This window comes from Rhynchophorus ferrugineus, unplaced genomic scaffold, assembly GCF_030347505.1.
Source record: "Rhynchophorus ferrugineus isolate W39M unplaced genomic scaffold, kcgeb_rfMv2 rfM9, whole genome shotgun sequence".
In the NCBI taxonomy this organism is placed as follows: domain Eukaryota; kingdom Metazoa; phylum Arthropoda; class Insecta; order Coleoptera; family Curculionidae; genus Rhynchophorus; species Rhynchophorus ferrugineus.
Genome location: NW_027472588.1, coordinates 8,057,251 through 8,083,169, shown reverse-complemented (window position 1 = coordinate 8,083,169; position 25,919 = coordinate 8,057,251). Strand labels below are relative to the sequence as shown.

Below are 25,919 nucleotides of genomic sequence, written 5' to 3'. Positions count from 1 at the left end.
TTGTTGAACGCAGGCAAGTTCTGAGTATACAGCAGAAAAAGGACTTGTCCCAATACACACAATTCCCTATCACAGATCTGCTTGTATTATCCTCAACTCAGAATAGACATCTTCTTGTTTAAATTTGAAGTATCGGTCAGTTACATATACTCCTAATATTTCTGAGTTTTGGTCAGTGAGAAATATTTAAATATTATGCTTTAAACCCTCATGCGAAACAACATTACGTTGAGGAACATCTAAAAGGTTGCCCAACACGCTTTATTTTCTTGTGCTAATTTTTTTATGACATTGGTGATTCTATGAACCTTATTAATATTGAAACCAAATTGATGATCCAGAATAACATGGTTTTCCTCAGTGAATGGTTTTGTTCTTCACTATAACATAAGTGAATAATAAGCATTTGCATTTGACGTGTTTATACTGTATTTATAATGTGATCAAATATTAGTAAGGTGTATTTTTTCAAACAACTATATATTAATTATACAAAATAGTTTAACAATTTTTTTTGAATTTGAAGCTTGATTGTGAAAAATCGGTACAGTGCATTTTATTTTATTTTGTTTTTTTCCTTTTACCAACTAAGGGTTTATCTGGGGGGCCTGGGTTTATTAGGGACTGGACCTACAGTTTAGCGTGGACTCCGAACTACTGTCCTCGGCATTAAGCCTACCGACCTGGTGACCAGTCACCAGGCTAGTCTTACCCAGGTAAGACTAGGATCATTTTCCTTGTCGGATTTTACATTCTTGCGTAGGACAATCACAAACATAAATTCACGACCATATCCCTGCAGGATTCGAACCCGTGACTATCCCAACAGTATGTGGACCGTCCTGTCGCCTTTACCACTGCGCCAACCAAGCCGACTGTATTTTATTTAAAGTATTGCCCAGCTACTTATTCCAACATTTAGGCAATTTATAGATTCCATCCTGGAAGAACGGTATATCTTTTGGGGTTATTCACAAACCGACCAGTTTTTTGATATCTCCATAAGAAAAAAGCCCAGAAGGAGCAAGGTCTGTTTTAAAGTATGTTTTCACCAATATTGCAACAAGTGGTCGAGCGTTGTCATGCTGAAGAATAACATTGTTGTGTCTTTGTTCGCATTCTAGTCGATTTTCGCACAGTGATCGGCTCAATCGAGTAATGCCTTCAATTTTAGCTGTCCGAATGCTCCTTGTCTTCGATATCAAAATCACTACTTTTAAAATGTGATAGAGCACCGGTTTCATAAGCTTCACAAGACATTCGATGACCTTCGAATCCCGTTCTTTTCTTCAAATTTAAGTGACAAATAAAATCGTAAGTACGATTTATTCGGTGCATATTCAGATATTTTCAACATACCAAAAAATATGTTTATTCACACTCCATCGAAATGGTACATACTAAAAAGTGACTAGTGACTGTAAGGCTTCACCATGAGGTTGGTTACAAATGTACCCGATGTGATGAATATATAGTAAAACCATATATTGTGTTGTCCTTTGGTCTGTATAGGTCGATACAACTTTGTAGGACAAAATGGGAAATTTTGTTACTAAAATATACTAATATTAATCTCACAGTATACGTTAAACCTTACCTATTGATAATTTCAAACCTAAAGTACGTGGTGTGTAGTATTACTTGTCATTGCAGCTTAATGCCCAGAAATATCTTGAATATTATATTTTTATTAATGTTATATATTAAGGTTGGTACAATTTAATCATTGTCACTATATTTAGTAACGATTTATTTCAAAATTTTACAGAAAAGTTTTGACAACTTTGCAGTATTGAGTCCCAACATATTTCCTCTAGTAAAAAAACTTGTTTTCGAAAGCTCTGACAGAAAAGAATAGCGATAGAGTTAGACCATGTCATTCATCAACTTTTTAATTAATTTAAGTTTTCCTTCCAGAACACTGCCGTGAGCTCCAGAAACTCGGAATCAATTTGTCAGAAACTTAAACACCCTTAAAACGTTTTTCATCGAGTCGGAGATTTCAGATTTTAATCAAGCTACCAATTACGACTTTTTATCAGTAGTTCCCCGAACAATCTCGACTAATTAAATTAACAGCGAAGATTGGGAATTGATGCCCGTCTCTATATTAAAATAGTTCCTGAAATATCTGCGGGTATTAGGCGAATAAAATATGTACGGCGTAAAATAATTTCCATTTATTTCTAATAAAAAGCGTTATTAATTCTTGGGAACCTTTTTAGTTAATACCCTCGATGTATAATCAGAAGATCTAGTTTTTTCCACTGTTAATATTGTGTCTGTAATAAATGGAGTAGTAGCGAATAGGATGTTGATAGCGGAGAAAAGTGTCAATATTTCCATATCAATGTCAACCATAACAATGTCAATACCAAACCACGCAAAATTGGATTCGAATGTAAAGTAATCCCGCAATAAAAGTTCGATATTCTCCTTCGAAAATCATGGGTTCTAGTATAAATATTTTACTGGGCGACTAAGTGATGAATGATTGATACTCTCATTCACAACTACCGATACCTTTTTTCAAAAAAGTATCGGCAACAAAATGTTTTCGAAATCCGCAGTACAGTGTGAGTTCAGCTTGAGAAGTATTTTGATCAAAAATGATATTATCCATAATAAATTGCGGAAATACTACAGGAGCCTTGATGAAATGAATAGAATTATTATTATATTTGAGTATATCACAGTATAAGTAACTTGAGTGGACTTTGTTTGGTTTGCCTTTATTCTCCAATGGTTAAACCATTTGTCGATTTTATTCAGATGGCATTAGGGTTGGCATAGAAGCAGTTTTAGGGCCACAATGCACTGAGAGGACTGCAATGTCATCGCAGTCCTTGGGTCCTCAAGTGAAGAACATGATTAAATATATAGCATCTTTTTCGAAGTAATTACCCTATTGAATTTAAAACCTTCTTCAGTCGAATTAGTCTTTTGGATTTATGTAATATCCAGAAATTTGACGAAGCTAAATCAGATGAATAGTGATGTGAAATGATTAAGGTCATTCTATTTGTTATGCATTATTTTTACACATTTTGGTGAAATTATGTGGTTATAATGTCATAATAGCCTCTCTTAACATAAGAGCTATCTTATGGGAATTTTACTTTTTGATCGACATATATCAACAATTTATCAACAATATTTTGTCAACAATAAAAGCAATTCCAAACACCATTTAGAAAATAATGAAATAACGAACAACTCATTAAATATTATTTATTATTCTTATTCTTAAAACTATTTCTACATTTTCCTTCCATAAAAACCATGTTTGGTTATAATAATATAATATATAATATAATAATTACTATGTATTTATATTAGTATTTTCTAATACTAATAATATACTACAACCAAAAGATTTTATAATACTATTTAGTTATAATTGTGCTGTGGGATAAAACGACCTGAACTAGGAATAATGCTGTAGTAATGAATGGTGCTGTCTTCCGTCCTAGGAAAAACCGACATGTTCTTTAATAGTCCAATAAAAATTGCGACAGCTTGGTTGATCAATTTTTGAGATCTCTTACTATCACTTAATAAAATGTATGTGTAATAAAATCTTTTAAGGGAATTGTGAACTTTCTGGGAGTGAACGAATGTTGTATGATGATTTTGATACAGAAGCTTACTGTGCTCTATAACTTCATTTCATAAAAAATGAGTATTCATTAAATAATATTTCGATGTTAAATACCATATATATTTGATAGAAAATAATATATGCGTTTGCCATATACAAATGATTGATAATTCCTGTATATAGCAGCTACCATATGAACTAGTTTCATCTCATTTGGATCAACCTACATAAGTTTATGATAAATTATTTTATGAGATTATAGTAATATGGGGACGAAGATTATTCCCACGCAGTACTGAAATGTAGTAATATATATTATCCGTCATGCTATTTCCGTTATGTATTATAGTAGTATTAATACACACATTATTCTGAAATATATATACGACACACATCCTAATATATGGTTAAAGTTCTAAATAAATATCCAAGAAAAATTATTTTAATAAAGAGATAAATATCAGTTAAGAGGCTAATATTGGCTGAAAGCCCTTAAAATATCTCACACGTACCAACGGTTTGCACCGACCCAAATATATATATTTCTTTATCTGTCTAAGAAAATATTTGCGAAGCTTTCTCCGCGAAACAGACGTCCATAAAAACTTTTTGTGGTTCGGTATTTAAGTGTTCTCCAGCAGAAGAACTTTCGATTGCTTTTAAGGCGCGTACACAAAATGCCAGGGGCTGATATTGCGAGAAGGGGAAGCGTGGAAGCGTACTTTTTTTCACTCGGTAAACTAATCCAATTTCTTCTGGTTGTAGTATCAATCCCACTAGAAATATTTATTATTTTTGCGGAAAAATGTCGATATTGTCGGAGATTAATCGTTGTGGAAAGATCGAAGATCTATTGATGCGTCGGCAACTGAAAATAGTCTTTCTGAAAAGAAGATTTAAGGACTATTTTAAGAATAACTGTTTGAATTTTGCTGGTCACAAAAGATTTTGTTATAACTGCCTATCTCAATAAAAATATCGATACTGCTGAAGCAATAATTTTAGTGAAGGATCAGTTAGAGCGTGGCTATTTTTCTATACGTTTATTTATCTACCACGCTTTAAAAATCTAAGTATATATCAGTAGATTTTAACAGGTCTTAAATAAGCTTTTTTATGTCATAAAATATGAATTTTACCTACTGCTACTGGAGTTCCATTTTCCTGCCAGAAATGTTTGTTTGTAATTGTTCATAATTGCGATTGTCTATAAAGCAAGAAGAGTATATAATGTAAGAAATATAATTCACACTAAAATATTCACAGTCACGCCAGTAACCAGGCTGGGTAAAATCCGATATCTTCTGGGATGATCTCTAGGTAAGCCTACATCAAGTAGTAGGATAACACTGGTTGTGAAAAGAAGACAAAATAATAAAAAAGTAGTTTTTTATTACTGAGATAAGCTTACGAACTTCATTAAACTTCGTAAAATAAATATGTATGGTGTTTCTATAAAAATGATTTAGTGCTTAATTTGCTTATATCACATCAAATAAGACCATGCACGACAAACCAGCAGATATATTTTTATACATGGACCGATTTCAACATTTCCCAATATTCCCTAAAGATGTAAATCGTCCATTAATCCGATTTTTTGTGTATGCGGTATAAAAAGCTACACAAATTTGGAATACGCTCATTTTTCGCTACAAAATGTTATTGAAATTTGATTTACGACCATTTAAAACCAACGCATACATTTCAATTTTTCGTTTTATAATTGCAATAATGCGATTTTAGTTACTTATTTAGGGATTTCAAAAATCAATAGATAATTCTATCTATTTGAAAATATGAATATTAACAAATACATAAATAAACATTTTGATTATAAGTTTTCAATAGATAAACTACTTCAAGAAACGTTACAAAAATATTTTCAGAATAAAAATCTAAGGGCACTGTTTAACTAGTTTTGCGTGACCAAAAAATCAATTCTAACATTTTTCTGGTTGATGTCTGAAGAGAAACTTGAGGTTTTTTTAGCCTCTTGCTATGATCCACGACATATTATACAATTTGTATTGCAAACCGAAATATTACCTCAAGAAATATCATCGATAGATCGCCAGATACAGCATCGTGTGACAGAAAAAAATAGAATATTTAAAATACAATAAATAGAAGATAGATATATTTATTAAATTTTGATAAATTAATTAAGATTGTGTGTTTTAATATAATATATTAATAATACAAACACAATTTACTTCATATTTATATTTTTTATTACAAGAAATACCTTTATACGTAACAATAAGGGAATGTTATTTTACGAAATATGTATTCAATATTGTAATTATCATATTTGTACAAACATATTTGAATTTTTAGGCTACCCCGGGAGCAGTTATTAAACAAATTCCAAATTTATTTCCCTTAAAATAAATATTTGAGAAATTTCCAAATAACAAAAAATTATATTTTATTATGTTTAATATATCCTAAATTAAATTCAATTATCGAAAATATTAGGCAAATAATGACAACGACGAAAATGTTTAAATAATATTAAATAACTTTTAAATATCTGGAAATAACATATCCCTGTCTAATATACGTAATTTTTCAGAATATGTTGAAATTAATTGTTGGCAATATATGATATCCTTGTAGTAAAGTAAACGCTTTGAAAGCAAATATGTCAATATTTCACAGAAAAGCTTCAATACTGGAATACAGTTCAAATACTGGAAATTGGTTCAATTTGGCATTGGTCCCTGTAACAGAACGTGTTTATGTCAATTATTGAGAAAATCTGAAAAGATAAAGGTCTGTAAACAATTGAGTTGATGCATTTTTTTTTTCAGAGTTTCTTACTTTTAAAAACAGAATATATTTGATCGTCATGCTTGATGCAAATTAATTTTGAGGTATTTCCATTAGATAGCGTATCATCTTTGAGTGTTAGTTTATCGTAGTTTAGTTAGTTTCTTGCTATTTAATTAACTGATATGTCAAAAGTATCAACTTTTAAATATATTTAGGGTATTGAACGTTTTGGTTTGAAAGCATATACCGTATTTTAGAAAAATTATTTAGGCTGAGTTCCTATATAGTTTAAACTCATTAACTTGTTATTATAACTCATAATGTAATTATACGAATGTATAATAAATAGAGTGTAATTTTATTCTGTATGCATATATATAATCTTATTTCTGATATGTTGTTTACTCTAAATTCATAGAAAAGACAAAGATACAACAGAATTGTCAACAATTTACATTGTACACAGTTTTCTCATAACTGCATAAAACATATCCTCCTCTTATTTGTTTTAGCGATCCAAGTAAAGCGCATTTACTTTAAAACACAATGCTTGTTTTAAAAGAACAATGGAGTTATACAGTAAACTTTCGTAAATTCCTGAATAAATGTAACAAAATACAAAATTACATTGAGACAATACTTATCACGTTCTGTTTGTTCTAAAAATGTTTAAAATAGTTTCAATCTCTAAATCAACTAATCGATATATAACTCCAGAATGTTGATATAAACTATTTCGAATTTATTTGATACTATACACGTTTTCCATAAATCCCGTGTTAGTTATTTAATCGGTGAATATCAGGAAACCTTAAAAGTTTTAAAGTGCACTTTAGTCAGCTAGAAGGATGGGCATTAAATAGTGCTCAGCAGCTATGGCTATTAAAATCGCAATATCAAGATTTCGTTGTAGCGAAAAGTTATACCATCAAATAAATGCTCCGGTGTAACCATAAATAATAACGCTTTTTAACTTATTACTGTATTAAGTACTTTAGTTGCTATCTAGAGAGGGCGTAGTTTGACTGTTACCTTCTATATTGATGAATATAAACGGAAATAAGCTTCGTAACGTTTTAAAATCAAGTTCTAAACTGAAAACTTAAATTAAAAATTAATTATATTGGTTATCGACTTTTTAAAAATAGTAATTTCGACACAGATAAAAGAGAATATCTCACTTTGTCACTCGACGCTCAAGCCAATCGGAATTACCGATTATTATTATTCTATATTCTAGATGAAGTACTTAACTCATCTAAGGAATTAAATGACAATTGCGTGTTTATTGTCTAACTATAAATAGATTAGATTTTTAAGATAAATAACGGCCATGCTAATTGATAAAGCCTAGTGATTACGGAACGAAAATATTGCTCCATGTGAACTAGCGTTTACTATAGTCTATTCTATAAAACAGTGAACTTACGTGGTCAAAATGTATGACGTCGAAACGTCGCAATGTTGCCGCATCAACTTTGCAACAACGCAAAATTCTAATGTAAATAAAATACTGAAATAGGAAGAATGTTATTAAAATTATAAATTTTAACATTATAGTACATCTAATGCATATATTATCGAAGGCCTTGAACTACAGTTAATTCTTCAGCCACAATTGTTTCTAGGTTAGAGTTATTTTATTAGATTTCCATTAAACTTTTTTCCGTATTGTTTTATAATGGTGTCCCCTGGAGGCCTAATCCATCTAATTAACAATTGATTCTAGTCAAATTAATACATTTTACTTTCATTAGAGAGTATATTTACTTTTCCACGTGTAATTCTTGTTTCTTTCGTTGCTGTATTTCCTTGTCAACTTATTTTAATATAATTTTATTTCTGCTTAGTTTCTTCTGCTACTACTTATGTATATTTATATTATAAAATTATATTTAATCACTACATCCATCCTAGTGCATTTGTGTTATATGCAAAAGAGTTAAAGTTCATTGTTTCCTGATACATTTTAAACTAATGCTCACGCATATTCTGAACAGTTACACACATATTTATAAACACACACATTTCACATTCTACAATACTATTTCCTCCAGATATACTATATTAATTATATACCCACCTCTATAAACTATGTGCTTGGGCAGCAATCAATGTTTTAATATTTTAATATCAGGATGCTATAATTTGCTCAGAAACAAATTCATGAAAAGAAAATAAAAGTTAATCATATTCTAGAGCCTAAGTTGTTAGATTTAATCATATCCTTGCACTTATGTAGAAGCAATATATAAACTGTTGACTTTTTCTAAAGAACATGGACAATCAATGTAAAGAAAACAGTAATAAATATAATGTTAGAAAAACAAATAAAGCAGCATTCAAGAGAATTAAAAAAAGGGTACTACAGAAGACGAACATACTCTTAATGAATCAGAAAACCATGTACTAGAAACCATTTTTCTCCAATATATAGCCTAAATCAGCAACGATTTTTCAAGTACCCTATATCGAAAAGCATCCATATTTGGAAAACAAAACCAAATAGTATTTAGTCTCAGTTCATCTGATGCAATGACAAAAACAAAAAATCAACACCTGCAGTCAAGACATTAAAGTTTTTTAGAAGAACCTATAGTTTTTTGACTACATTTGGGGAGAATCTCATCTATCTTCTTCAAGCCTTACTTCTTGCTATTTCGCATTCAACTTGGATCATGTAACGATAAATCGTCTCTAGTTAAGGCCTGCAAACGTTATTTAAGTCTGCCAAATGTCTAAGACCCTTGAGAATTATTAATAAGAAGGAAAATTTACTGATAGATGTTTTTTGATTTCTAAAAATGTGCTTCAACGACAAAAACGAAATGATCGGGATAGAAAAATCAGCAGGGTCATTAGCAAAATCAATTTTTATTGAGTTTATTTTACCACTAAAACTAATTATACTCACAATTGGCAGTCGCAATTAACTACAACTAATATGTCTAATGTGACGACACAATTATCATGCCAATAGATGTATTTCTGTGTAAGATTGTAGAAAAAGTAAAAAGTAGCAATCTAAAAATAAACTAGGGCCTAGAAAATATAGCTTAATAGCTCCAAATCTGTCCATGTTAACTTTTCGTTGCGGCGAAATGCCAACAACCTAATTATATCACTTGACTGATGCGTGATTCCCCAAGTAAAATCAGCGAATTACCTCGGAATATATCTCGATGGTAGATTAAACTAGAAACATCATGTTAGACAAAAGCAGAGCAAATTAGACTATAGTGGTTAGTTGGATATTCTCAATTTGACATAAAAGCACAGAGATTGGTTTATCAGTCAATCATAAAGCCAATCTAAACTTATGTGGTGTAAATATGGGGTTGCACTAAGACATCAAACCAATCATTAGTAATCTAACTCACCCAAAACAAAGTTCTAAGATTAATTACCAATGCTTATCGCTACGTAACCAATGAAATGCTGTACGATGATCTCGAAATCAAATGGATACACGAAGTGATTCAAGATTTCGCCTTAAAACATGAGTAAATTGTTTATTGATTGAAAACCGAAAAAAGGCAGAGAATAATTTTAACAACATTTTAAAACTAACCTAACAAATCAGTCGTCCAAATTAATCAATAACACTAATGATATGGTGAAAATACCAATTAAAAATTAAGTGTGTTCATTCGTCCAATGCATCAAATTAACATGATCAAACAAAATTGCTAAATACCGCAATCAACATAGATTTAGAACACGAGAGATAGTAGATTAATTCGTCGAAAATTCCCCATTATAAAAACGAATTAATTCATTCGAGTTAATCACTTTTACGGGATCTATGGGTAATTAAAATCTGAATTAATTACGGGATATAACTTCCTGTTCAGACCAATTGAATGTTCGAGGGTGAAATTAGAATAATATGCAAATGTTGGCTAAACGGTTTAAATGCCGGCTTTTACCTATATTGTAGTATTATTCAAAATCTAATATATAACTTATATACATATACTCGTATATAGTTGAAGTATCTAGGAAAGGATACATGTAATAAAATATACAAGCGTATTTTATCTCTGTCTTGAATAAATTAATCTCTAAAGACATATTTAGTTTTCAAGCAATTGTTTTCTCCATATAAAAAATTAGTAAAAAACGAGTGAGGCAGAAGGTTGACAGATTAACGTTCAATGGTTTTTTACATTGCTTTAACTATTAGATGCTAAACACTATTCAATAAATTGTTCAAAGCATACCCTATTGTTTTCTGAAAAAAATATAGTACAAAAATTGTATAGCATTATACTATAGTTGCTATTTTTAAATGTTCTAGCAATAGTAGCCTATAGCATTTTTTTTAGTCTTGGTTTGCAAAAAAATTCAACACTGAACTGTCACTATATAGCCTACATGAATCTACACTAGACACATTGTCGATTTTCTCTTTGTGTATGATCTAGTTTCCAGCATTCCTAGCTGTCGGGAGGGCATTCCTTTTCGGGATAATACGAGAGTAGTGGCTAGGACGTATTTTTAGAGAGGATTAGAGATTTTTCAAATTTCTTGTTAAGTTAATATTATTATTTAATAAAGAAATAATAGGAGCAGATAGTATGAAATTACGTCTGTAATGTATGAATTATTCATAAAATGTTATAATTTACTAACACTAATTACTATGGAACATAGGAATATTATTGTTAAATAATATGAAAACTTGTTTGAAGATGGTAGTAGAAGTAATAATTATATTTGAACACGTTTATACATATGCATTTCTCATTTAGCAATTATTTGAAAAATCTAACGCTGAAAAATATATGAATGATATTTCATAAATTTGTAAAATTGAATAAATATAAGACAGCTAACAGAAAGTATGTGAAATAAAATAGTAACATAAAATTTGAAGCTTTATTAAAATAATATATTATATAACAAATTGTATTGCAGTAAGAGGAGTATTATAACGAAGGATATAATAATTTAAGTAAGAAACAATTATCGAAACTATATACTTTACTTTATTTAGAATATTTTTGACAAAAATTATCTGTACACCATATTTACAAGTTCACTATCGACATAAAGCATAACAAGCTAAAAATATGCCAGCTTGGTTGGCGCAGTGGTAAAGGCGAAAGGATGGTCCATCTACTTGTGATAGTCGCGGGTTCGAATCCTGCTGGGGCATGGTCGTAAATGTATGTTTGTGATTGTCCTTAGGTAAGAGTGGAAAATCTGACAAGGGTAATGACAACAGTCACGCCAGTAACCAGGCTGGGTAAGACCGGATATCTTCTGGGATGATTTCTAAGTTGGTCACTCGCCAGTCGGTAGGCTTAATACCGAGGACCGTGGTTTGGAGCCAACGTTAAACTGTAGGTCCAGTCCAGATATACCCTTGTTGGTAAAAAGAAGATTTTAAAATATATATTTAAAAAAAGCTAAACATATTTAAAAATGTTTAGTGGAAAAAAACTTTGCTGGATAAAATTGATATGGACTGCTCTTCAGTAACTGTCTACCTACAAAAAAACCTCTACTTTGTATTTAACTAAACTAAGACCTGATCAACACTACATCCCATCCACACTTTTACTAGCTGCAAATTATATAGCTTTAAGCATTTATAATTTATGTATTTATATGATGACATCAGTAATTATCTGCACAATGATAAGTAAAAAGTTTCTTTTCCCATTAAAGATTGTAGTATACTAAATAAATATTATAATAAATGGTGATAGGGTTTATGTATTATATTTTTATTGCTTGACCTCATTTTGATTTTTTATTAACTACTACCTACCTGGTCAACAAAATGTGCAACATCATGGGTTTATTCATAGGCAAATTTAGCTTTTTTTCAGATCATGATTCATTAAAAATTAAAATCTTATCATTTTCAACCATTGTACATGTAAAAGAAACACTATCTCATTTCTTCTCAAAAAGATAAACAGTATGAAAGTGTTTCCATGCTATACCTTTCTTTGTTTATGCTATACACTCTCCATTATTATATCACTTCTATAATCTTTAAACAACTTCTATTTTTATATTATTTAACATAAATATCGATATTGTTCGATAGCAGTCTACAGACTAATGATGTTGAATTTATACTAATGTATAAAAGATTTTAATAGCAATTATGTTATCTCAACAAACTACTTTTTAAGATAAGAATTGTTATTGAATTCAAAAACTATATTCGGAGCTATTTTAGCAGCAAAAATAAAGTGCTATTTGTTATTCCTGCAGGCAAAAAACCAATAAATATTGAACATTACAAAATATTGCGGTAAACTGTAGTCAAAATTGTTAATTGTTATCTCAGTCAGTAAAGTCCATAGGGAAGATTTGGTGTCATTTTCCTTCATACGGTCATACACCCGTACGAAGTTAACTAACTAAAACACGGAGAATCTCTTAAATAAATATTCCTCTTTTTATTTCAGTTTGTTCTCGGATCTCCGAAATTTGTCCGGAACTACATTGTTGAACCTCCTATCCACGCTCTTCATGACACAACTCTTATACGTTATCGGAGTGGGCAGTGTCTTGGTAAGTACCTAAAATAATCGTTATTTATAACAGACGACAGAAACTAATTTTTGGGCCTTTTATTATACACACATTAATACGATTTTACACATAACCATGACAAAGTACAAACATACTTATATTAAATGGCTTCCTACCCTGGCCATTGTCGTAGCTGGTCCCTTGTTTTAATTGAATTTCAGCCCAGAGGGCTCCTGTTCCGTTACCAAGCTCTAATAACCACCATTGTTCAACTAAATAGATACAAACATTCGAGCCCATAGCTAAATTCGGACCTAGCCAAGGGCGTTCTGTCAACCAATTACTACAGCATGACTATCTAACCTTACCTAAAGGATTAATGAGCATCCCAAAATAACGTTTAACATAATAGATTTAGATAATTTTCTAGAGTAGTGTGTGTAGTAGGTAAAGAAACTTATAATTTAAGATCTTAGTTAACTACCATCGCAACACGGAAGAAACTTTATTAGAGATCTAGTGTTGTAAATGGGAAACATTGTAGGCATATATATATATATATATATATATATATATATATATATATATATATATATATATATATATATATATATATATATATATATATATATTAAATCGACAGCGACGACAATAGAGCGGTCGAGAATAAAGAGTTACTCTCACTGTTTTGTAAACTAATACCATAAAAGTAAGATAAATTTTTGTTAACTGATTTCTATTTTATATTATTTTAACAGTTTTTATATTTTTTTTGATATTAATTTTTTTAGAACGAACAAAATAGAGATAAATCATAATATGTAGCTATGTATGTATGTAAGTTTTTTTTATTATATTTACATTGAATTTACATTACTTGGAAATTACAAACATATTGATTGCCATAAATCTTACAAATCTACTCTAAAGTATCACTATCAGAAGCTTCAAACTTATCTATACACCCTCTAAATCTTTAAATTAAGGGTATTTATGAAGTTTCCATTATTCTGGCGCCTAGTTTGAACTGAAATCCGAATGTAAAATCTACTCCGAAGTACCAATTCCATTCTGCATAAGTGCCCTTGTATGATTGTCTGTTTTATTACCTTTCAACTGCAATGAACATTCAGGCAATATGTGCAACATCATAAAATATACGCGCAATGCTGCTGAAATGGAATGCAATGACGTATATAAACCGCACAGTAATTTAAGCGTAACCATATTTACACCACTGCAAAATTACAAATATTTGCTAATATAACTTGTCTTTGCGTGTGTCGTATGGACAGGATGATCATCAGCAAGCATCAAGAAAAAAAGTGTATTAACCCATTGCATGTTTTTGAATAAATTAGTTCACTAAATTATTTCACATTTTAAATAAAATTTTCATAACCAAATACTTAAATAAGAATAATCAGTGCCTCTTCAAACATCGTATTAAAATATATAAAATTATATATGAAGGAAACAAGAAAAGCAGCCAAAGGGAAAGGTAAAAACATCGAAGAACATTATATAGCATTATAATGTTAGCTCATTAGATGAATCTGTCAATTACCATAATATCAGGAATAATAATGATTTCAACTATGTATAGAATAATTATTTCTAAAAGATGTTCCAAAAGATAACACAATTATATTTCCTGTGAATTTTTTTTATTAGTCTTAGTAGTTCAATCTGCCCTATTGGCAATAAGTATTTCTTATGTCTATATGATATATACATGGCATGTAGAAAATCACTTCATTAAGTGATCTCTTATTTAAAATACTATTTTAATTAATTAGTCTTATTCTACAGCTTATCCTAAAGTCTAAATATGTTCAATAATCCGATCGGATGGTACTAGATGTTTTAGTCTACGCACTTCATATAAAAATAAGTATAAATGATTATACATAAGAAAAATGTTATAAGTGTATGATATTTTGTTACCAATTCATATTCTGGTTACCTAAGATAGATTCTACCACACTTTGCACTGGTTCATATTACCCTCTACTATTAGGTAATCAGTGCTAGTGTTACTTCTTTATTAATTAATTAATTATCTTTATTTAGTATGTTTCTCATTTATATTCAAAGGCTACGTTAATGAATGATTATTGAAAAAAAGTACTGGATGTTTAATTGAAATGATGCCAATTTTCCTATACTTCCCTGTAAGTGAAAATAAAACAAGATATTCAATAATATTATTATTTATATTTCACATAGTTACAGAGTCAAATTAGTACAGTGTCATAGTCAGTTATACTTATTAAACTATAATTAAAAATCATGAAAAAAATACGAAGCAAAAGGTTCTAAAATCAAAGGTTTCATCTCAAGAAATTAATCACAATCTTATGGGGAAGATTATCTGTAAGACACCTTTTCGTTTATTCTATTAGATCTACGTAGTGGTATTAAAACACTAGCTTCTTAATATACTCGATATTTTCATTGTTTTTATCTTTCATGTGCCTTTACCTGGAAAAACGGCGTAATAGCTCATAATCGAATAAAAAATTAGTTATATAATTTAAGGGATGTCTAGTAAAATATGAAAAAAGATTACTAAGTCACAACAACGTAAAAACAATAGAGCTAGTGGACAACACGCAGAAAATTAGAAGATCGAACCGGGCCAAACCACACGAGCTTGGGTTGTATATAACAGGTCAATTGTAAAATCCCTGGCCTACCATAGTAAAACATATTTTTTCGGGAAATTAGATTAGAACACAATTCTTTCATTCAAAACAACATGAACATTCAGCGAGCATTATTTTGAGATCTGAGAGCACGAAATAGTCGCTGGAGATCAGATCTGGAGAATATGGTGGATGAGGAAGCAATTCGAAGCCCAATTCATGGATTTTAGTCATCGTTTTCATTATCTTGTGACACGGTCCATTATCTTCGTGAAGAAGCACTTTCCTTTTCTTCAAACGCGGCCGTTTTTCGGCGATTTCGTCCTTCAAACGGTCCAATAACGCGATGTAAGAGTCGCTGTTGATGGTCTTTCCTTTTTCAAAGTAGTCAATGAAAATTATTCCATACGAATCCCATAATTCAGACGCCATAAACTTTGCCAGCAGACTGTTGCGATTTCTCACGCTTTGGAGCGGGTTCATCGTGTGCAGTCTACTCGGATGACTGTCGATTGGACTGTGGAGTGTAATAATGAATCCATGTTTCATCCATTGTCACATATGGATGCAAAAACTTGGGTTTATCACGCTGGTCATCTTCAAACACTGCTCCGAATCATCAACTCGTCGTATCGGCACCCACTTTGCACAAAGCTTTCTCATACCTAAATATCTGTGAATAATATGATGTACACGTTCTGTTAATATCTTTAAAGTGTCTTCTATTTCATTCAATTTCAATTTACGGTCATTCAAAATCATTTTATAGATTGTTTAAATGTTTTCTTCGGTAACAACCTCTTTTGGGCGTCCACTGCGTTCACCGTCTTCGGTGCTCATTTCACCACGTCTAAACTTAGTATACCAATTCTTCATGGTTGATTTTCCTAGGGCAGTGTCCGAAAACTCGGCATCAACCCAAGTTTTTGCTTCAACTATTTTTTTCCTTTCAGAAAGCAATATTTTTTCAAACCCGAAATTCCTTTTTATTCATTTTTTTTTTTCAAAATAACAAAAGTGGCTTCACTAAAAGTGCTATAATTCACAAACCAATGATCCGAGAGCTGTCAAATTTATACACGTATCTTTCGATAGTTAGGGCTAACTAAAAAACATATGGATTTAATTGTAGTAGCGCCATCTATGTGTTAGGCCGGTGACTTTTCAATTGACGTGTTAAGTGTTAGTCTTAACTTTAGCTTGCTTAGTCTAAATTAATTTTAATTTGGGAAACACACAGAAGGATGTAATCCGCACCCGTATTGCTCCTATATTGAAGCAATTACAACAGAACAATAAATTTCTTTGCAAATTAAGATTGTACTAAGTGTATGTGATATAGGATGTAACGAAACTAGCACGATTGCTGCTTACTAACAGCACAATCTTAGCAACTCATATAACAAAAAAATAAAATAATATTCGAATTCTTACGATTACTATTCGGCAAAATACTTTTTGCGAATTAATGTGCTTTTTGTTTACTTTATCGTTGATATTGTCTAGGAAAAATAGAATGGATTATAAAGGTTCATCATTACCCATAACTTAAGATAATTGTAGAAATAAGCGTCGATAAATTATCCACGTTAAACTGGCAAAGTTTTTCCACTATGGCGATTAAATAAATTGGTTCGAAGCAGACAACGGTCCTTATTAAATTTCGGCCACAAAAAGTTCGTGGAGTTAATTAAGCACTCCTTTAATCAAGTTTAATTTAGACGTCGTTAAACGGCGTAATTGCGTTTCTTGATGTTTATGTTTCTAATTAGGACACCTTAAGTTATTTTTATTGTTGTCGGGAAAATTAACCCGGTAATAATTATGTTGCTCCATGTTGAAAGGTCTCGGAGTGCCAATCGGCGAGATAAAAATACCCCTTATCTGTATAGACAAGCGTTGTACCAACTTATTTTTGCTTATTTTTTAATACTATATTTCAAAATAAACTTTAGTTTCATCAGTAACCTAGGACGAAAGATGTACAGTTAGGAAATTAACAATGGGTGTTAAATCTGATGAGTATAAACTTGTTAGTAGAGATGACATGGAGGAGGACGATACAAGGTAAAGAGATTATAAGGGAAGCAAAGACGGAGAAGAGAAAAATTAGAGGACAACCTAAACGAACCTGCTATGAATGTACCAGAGAAATACTTCAGAAGAGGACACCCCGGAGTGACAATCGGCGAGATAAAAATCCCTCTTATCTGTAAAGACAAGCGTTGCACCAAGTTGTTTTTGCTTATTTTTTAATACAATATTTCAAAATAAACTTTAGTTTCATCAATAAACTAGGACGAACGATGTACAGTTAGGAAATTAACAATGGGTGTTAAATCTGATGAGTATAAACTTGTTAGTAGAGATGACATGGAGGAGGACGATACAAGGTAAAGAGACTATAAGGGAAGCAAAGACGGAGAAGAGAAAAATTAGAGGACAACCTAAACGAACCTGCTATGAATGTACCAGAGAAATACTTCAGAAGAGGACACCCCGGAGTGACAATCGGCGAGATAAAAATCCCTCTTATCTGTAAAGACAAGCGTTGCACCAAGTTGTTTTTGCTTATTTTTTAATACAATATTTCAAAATAAACTTTAGTTTCATCAATAAACTAGGACGAACGATGTACAGTTAGGAAATTAACAATGGGTGTTAAATCTGATGAGTATAAACTTGTTAGTAGAGATGACATGGAGGAGGACGATACAAGGTAAAGAGACTATAAGGGAAGCAAAGACGGAGAAGAGAAAAATTAGAGGACAACCTAAACGAACCTGCTATGAATGTACCAGAGAAATACTTCAGAAGAGGACACCCCGGAGTGACAATCGGCGAGATAAAAATCCCTCTTATCTGTAAAGACAAGCGTTGCACCAAGTTGTTTTTGCTTATTTTTTAATACAATATTTCAAAATAAACTTTAGTTTCATCAGTAACCTAGGACGAAAGATGTACAGTTAGGAAATTAACAATGGGTGTTAAATCTGATGAGTATAGACTTGTTAGTAGAGATGACATGGAGGAGGACGATACAAGGTAAAGAGACTATAAGGGAAGCAAAGACGGAGAAGAGAAAAATTAGAGGACAACCTAAACGAACCTGCTATGAATGTACCAGAGAAATACTTCAGAAGAGGACACCCCGGAGTGAAAATCGGCGAGATAAAAATCCCTCTTATCTGTAAAGACAAGCGTTGCACCAAGTTGTTTTTGCTTATTTTTTAATACAATATTTCAAAATAAACTTTAGTTTCATCAGTAACCTAGGACGAAAGATGTACAGTTAGGAAATTAACAATGGGTGTTAAATCTGATGAGTATAGACTTGTTAGTAGAGATGACATGGAGGAGGACGATACAAGGTAAAGAGACTATAAGGGAAGCAAAGACGGAGAAGAGAAAAATTAGAGGACAACCTAAACGAACCTGCTATGAATGTACCAGAGAAATACTTCAGAAGAGGACACCCCGGAGTGACAATCGGCGAGATAAAAATCCCTCTTATCTGTAAAGACAAGCGTTGCACCAAGTTGTTTTTGCTTATTTTTTAATACAATATTTCAAAATAAACTTTAGTTTCATCAATAAACTAGGACGAACGATGTACAGTTAGGAAATTAACAATGGGTGTTAAATCTGATGAGTATAAACTTGTTAGTAGAGATGACATGGAGGAGGACGATACAAGGTAAAGAGACTATAAGGGAAGCAAAGACGGAGAAGAGAAAAATTAGAGGACAACCTAAACGAACCTGCTATGAATGTACCAGAGAAATACTTCAGAAGAGGACACCCCGGAGTGACAATCGGCGAGATAAAAATCCCTCTTATCTGTAAAGACAAGCGTTGCACCAAGTTGTTTTTGCTTATTTTTTAATACAATATTTCAAAATAAACTTTAGTTTCATCAGTAACCTAGGACGAAAGATGTACAGTTAGGAAATTAACAATGGGTGTTAAATCTGATGAGTATAGACTTGTTAGTAGAGATGACATGGAGGAGGACGATACAAGGTAAAGAGACTATAAGGGAAGCAAAGACGGAGAAGAGAAAAATTAGAGGACAACCTAAACGAACCTGCTATGAATGTACCAGAGAAATACTTCAGAAGAGGACACCCCGGAGTGAAAATCGGCGAGATAAAAATCCCTCTTATCTGTAAAGACAAGCGTTGCACCAAGTTGTTTTTGCTTATTTTTTAATACAATATTTCAAAATAAACTTTAGTTTCATCAGTAACCTAGGACGAAAGATGTACAGTTAGGAAATTAACAATGGGTGTTAAATCTGATGAGTATAGACTTGTTAGTAGAGATGACATGGAGGAGGACGATACAAGGTAAAGAGACTATAAGGGAAGCAAAGACGGAGAAGAGAAAAATTAGAGGACAACCTAAACGAACCTGCTATGAATGTACCAGAGAAATACTTCAGAAGAGGAGACCCCGGCCGAAGCAAGAAGACCGAGCAGGGATAGAAAAAAATCGAGGAAATGTATACGAGGCGAAAAAAATAATAGACAATTAACATAACACAACTACAACGCTGAGTTGCCACACCACAATATTATACTTAAGATAATAACAAAAGGCAACCCAGTTAATTATGGAGCAATGTAGTTAAAATCAAAAGAGGTAATTTGGTGAAATAAGAATTTCAATTTTCATTAGACACATATATATATATATATATATATATATATATATATATATATATATATATATATATATATATATATATATAATTTCTGCGTCACTTATGGGCCGATTTTCAAACTTCTTCCTTTATTCGAAAGAGTACACTTCCGAGGTAATCCCATTGGAAACAAATCAGGATCTGTTGGGGAAAATCGAGGAAAACGCACAAATTTATATATATATATATATATATATATATATATATATATAATTTCTGCGTCACTTATGGGCCGATTTTCAAACTTCTTCCTTTATTCGAAAGAGTACACTTCCGAGGTAATCCCATTGGAAACAAATCAGGATCTGTTGGGGAAAATCGAGGAAAACGCACAAATTTTCGACATATTTTTTTGTCTTAAATAATCAGATATTTGTTTACAAAATTATAACTGAGCTGATGTGACGACAAATCGAAAGTAATTTAATATACAAATCATTCAAAAGCAAAAATAATAATTTGTTAAAAATATTCTTTTTCGTTAAAAATATTTTATTATACAGACACTAATTTGATCACGACTTATTATAACAAATACATTCGTAAATAATAACACTTATTAATTATTTTTAATTTGAATTTGCCTTTATGTCCCATTTTATATCCGCCTATTGATCGACTCTTCGAAATGTCACAGCAGATATCTGGAAATGATGTTTTTCGCGGTATTAACTAAATCAAAAACGGTGATAAAGCGATGCCAAAAGAGCCTCTACATCAATGTCGAACCGAAGTAGGGCGACGAATGACGAAGAGCACTAAGCGATATTTCATTGGATGTTTGTGTCAGCGTTTGCATATAAACGAGTCCTGATAGATTTCGAGAAATATTCAATATTAAAAATACATTTATCCGTTTGGATGGGTTGGTTTCCAAATATAATTAGTAATTTTAATTAAGTTCACTAATATATTTGTTATTTCAACATTTTAAAAGTTGATATATTCAATAATAATTTGTTGAATAAGTTTTGCGGTGATTAAGAGAGAATTGCTGGCTCATCATTTTATTTCATGGTTAATTATTGGATCATTAGACAATGTCAGCAAGTATTTTACCTGAAATTTCAAGTTTTAGAGAACTGTGGATTTCTGGAAAAGTTTTCCGGATTTTCACTTAGGAAAATCCATAAATTTATCATTCCAATGGGATTATTAATATTCAGGGATATTTTACTGGGTAAATCGGGCTATGTAGTTTATTAAACAGTATATATATATATATATCTATATATATATATATATATATATATATATATATATATATATATATATATATATATATATATATATATACTTTCGTTAATTTTTTAAGCTTGTGTCGAATTATTTATATTGTCACTAGACTGTTGTAACTTTCGTGAGGCTTCTTCACTATTGTCTCCGACAGCTATAATCGCAGTATCATCAGCAAATATAGCCATCGTAATATTCTGTGTTTGTGGTATATCACAAGTGTAGATTAGATAAAGCATTTGCCCAGTACACTTCCTTGTTGTACACCTATTTTAACTTCTTTTATGGTAGAGTAAGCTTATTCTTTTTTAACTCTACACATTCTGGCTGTAATGTACGAATTTAGTAGTTCGGTGTGTTGTGGTAACATTTTCTGTAGTTTATGAACGATGTCTTCATGCCAAACCTTATCGAACGCTTGTGCTACATCTAAGAATATAGCTGAGCATACTTTTTACTTTCGTAATCTTTTTCAATAACATCTGTTATTCTGTGGACCTGGCCAATGGTTGAATACTTTTTAATAAACCCAAACTGGTGTCTCGGTATTAGATTTTTTCGCCCTATGATCGGTTTTATTCTATTCAGCAGGTTTTTTTTAAAAACCTTAAATATTAGTGGCAGCGGTGATGTATATTAGGCCTATAGGCTTTTATTTCGTTTCGTGACTTTCCCGGTTTTGGGATCATTATAGTTTCCGCCACCTTCCAAAGGCCTAGCACATATTTTAATCTAAGTGCTGTATTGATGAAGTTGGCGAGTTTGAAATTTCCCTTTCTTGGTAGTTCTTGCAGTAATTCTCCTGTTATCAAATCATAGCCTGGTGATTTCCTGGGATACATTTTTTGTTTTGCATAAATGACATTATGTTTCTGTATATAATTATGAAAAATGCTAATAAATTTTATTGAATATTAATAAGAAGTATGATATGTGAATTAATGTTAAATACATTACCAGATAATAAAGTTTTCATATTAATTACGCCTGTGGTTTGGTAATTCATAAAGTAAATATTCGTAAAAAATGTGTAGTATTATAATTAAAAAAAATAATCACTATATTCCAGTCAATAAAAGATAGAATACTTCAATTAAATCCGCCAATATTATTGATGATTTGCTCAAAGAAATTCTAATGACCAATTAATTAGAAGACGGGAACAGGGGATTAAATCGGCAATATTGGGGAATGTAATTTCCTACCTTCGGTTTTTCTTTGTTCCATTTTCGTGTCCAGATTTATTTATTCCGGTCTGATTTTAGCTTACAGCTTCAATATTCCATCTTTATTATTGATATTAGAGTACTACAAGATTCAATAATTAAATTGGATTTAAGATGGTTAGCAATAAGTTATCAAATGATAATGGAATTGGGATAATATATATGTAAGTTATTACATTTCGGATATATGTAACAGAAAAAAGAGAATGTGGTGTTCTAATTACTTTTTGTGATATCAGAAAGTTATTTTCTTATATAAATCTAAGTTTGTCTAAGTAAGTTTGTCCCGATTATAACACCTAACGATGACAATTTATGATATAAAACTACGCTATTATCATTTTATATGAAGTGCATATGAAGTGACTGATGATATATACATTTTTGTTTAGACAAAAACTACATTAAAATACATTAACAGACCTATTCCCCTATATAACAAGAAGAGAATTTGAGTTTTGAAAAAAGCACTCATTAGTCAAGAAAGTCCATAAAATAACTAACATCATTCATTAAAACAATTATGATTTGCAGTTTTTCTCCAAACACCATAAACATTTGACAAAATTTGATACAAATATGTCAAATAACAGGTCAATTGAAAAGTCTCCGGCCCAACTTAGTAAAACATTATTTGGCAAAATCAGTTTTTGTATTCAACATAATTCCTTTCAAGGGTGATGTATTGATTTTAGCGACCCTCCAAGTTTTCGATACCATTTTTGTAGTACGATTTGAACTTCGGTTCAAAATAGGCCTCAGTTTCGGCGATCACCTTTTCATTCGACGGAAATTTCTTCTCAGCGAGCGCATTCTTTTGGGATCTGAGAACAGGAAATAGTCACTGGGAGCCAGATCTGGAGAACACGATGGATAAGGAAGCAATTCGAAACCCAATTCATGGATTTTTGTCATAGTTTTCACTGACTTGTGACACGGTGCATTCATTGTCTTGGTGAAACAGCACTTTTTTTTTCAATGCAGCCGTTTTCGGCGATTTCGTCCTTCAGAAGGTATAACGTCCAATAACGTTATGTAATAGTCGCTGTTGATGGTCCTTCCTTTTTCAAGGTAAGTTCAAGTCAATTAAAATTATTCCATGCGCATCCCAAAATAGAGACGCTATAAACTTGCCAGCCGACTGTTGCGTTTTTCCACGCTTTGGAGCGGGTTCATCATGTAGAGTCCACTCGGAGGACAGTCAATTAGAGTTCGGAGCGAGATGATGGAGCCATGTTTCATCCATTGTCGCATATCGACGCAAACGACAACTCGGGTTTATTACGCTTGATCATCTTCAAACACTGCTCCGAATCATCAACTCGTCGTTGTTTTTGGTCAAAAGTGAGCTCGCGCGGCACCCTCTTTGCACAGAACTTTCTCATACCCAAATATTCGTGAATGATATAATGTACACATTCAGTTGATATCTTTAGAGTGTCTGCTATTTCATTCAATTTCAATTTACGGTCATTCAAAATCATTTTGTGGATTTTTTTAATGTTTTCGTCGGTAACAACCTCTTTTGGGCGTCTTCGGTGCTTATTTCACCACATCTAAACTTAATATACCAATCCTTGATGGTTGATTTTTCTGTATTTTTTATTCAACTGTATTATTTGCCTTCAAAAAGTAACATTTTATCAACACGCCATATTCCTTTCTATCCATTTTTTTCACAATAACAATAGTTGCTTCTCTCAAAATGCTATAATTCACAAACTGATGATCCGACAGCTGTCAAAATTTATACACGCATCTTTTCAGGGTTAAGGCTAACTAAAAAAGCATATGAATTTAATTCTAGTAGCGCAAACTATATGTCAGCCCGGGGACTTTTCAATTGATGTGTTATAAGCTTAGCAAAGTACTTCCAAAATGATGTAACGAGGTCTTAATGCGCTATATCTACAACAGCATCCCCTGAATTAAGCTAGGTGATGTATATGCAGTGTTAAAGGAAGTTCTTGCAGGAGTACTCCAAAGTAGCATCCTTGGACATACCCTTAATCTGCTTTATACTAGCGGTATACTTAAACTGGAGAGAATTACTATACTACATTCGCGGATGATACAGCACTTTTAGGTATTACTAAGAAGAAGCAGTAAAATAATAAACTGGATAACAATCAAATTGACACAGAACACGAAGGTACGTCAATAAAGGCTGTAAGTGTTTAGTTAAAGATATTATTAGACCAAACTGCAAGCTATTTAAAACAATCTCAAAGCCATATATATGGGATAGAACAAAAGAGAGAAATTTAATTGCTGCATGAACTATCAATCAAACATCGACTTGATATTCACATATAAGATATCGACAATTAGATCCAATATGACAAGAGTCGTTAAGAAAGCGTTGCAGACACTTCAGTGAGTCTTACCCCAACCGCTGCATTTGACTAGACATTACTGTTTTCACCTATAGCTTATTCTAGTAGATACTGATCAATGTATGCTACCTAATAGATGAATAAAAGTCATGACTTAGAATGGATAATATCTCGAATACACTACAAACCATAAAATTTATATATACAATCTATATAGCATGATTAATATTAAAATAATGACGTCAGATAATAATGAACAAGTCAGATAGATGCCTAAAATGATAATAAAAATTATGATTTTACGAAACTAAATTAAAAAATTGAATTAACGTTACCCAGATGAATTAATTTCAATAACCTAATATTTATGGATTCACATTTTGAACTAAATTTTTGGGTAATAACCGAAATGGGGATGGTTTTAATTAATATAAGCAGTAATCCAAACAGAGAGTATTCCAGAAATATACATTCGTTCCAGTAAAACTTTCGTTGTTCGTGCTGTCGATTTCGGCGATAAAAGGAAAACAAAAATTAAATTAGAAGAAAAGGTAGGGCTTCCCGAAAACATTTCAGTTAATTAGGGTTAACAATAAAAGAAAACAAATAGCGGTGAATCGTTGGAAAAAAATCCGAAAAATTTAATTAGGTGGGCGCCGTCGGTCTGTTTGAACCCGAATCACTTTTGTTGGAAAAGATAAAGAAAAAAACGTTACTAATTAAAGGTCGATTTTAAAATAGAAACAGCAGATAATGGAAAACAATGATAACGAACTAATACAAAATATAACATCAAAACTTATTGAAAAGTGAAAAAACCTATCAATAATCGTTCCAAATATTTCACTCGTTAAAAATTTTGTATCAAACTTGAATAACCACGTTAACATA

General features: G+C 31.5%; 1 protein-coding gene across 3 annotated transcripts in view; it reads left to right on the top strand.

Moving 5' to 3' along the window:
- LOC143202192 (adhesion G protein-coupled receptor E2) overlaps nucleotides 1–25,919 on the top strand; it is a 325,024-nt gene that overhangs the window by 142,699 nt on the left and 156,406 nt on the right. For all 3 annotated transcript variants that reach the window (XM_076413499.1, XM_076413500.1, XM_076413498.1), the window contains exon 3: nucleotides 12,811–12,916. In XM_076413499.1, coding sequence (XP_076269614.1) covers nucleotides 12,811–12,916 — 106 coding nt within the window. The remainder of the gene's footprint in view (nucleotides 1–12,810; nucleotides 12,917–25,919) is intronic.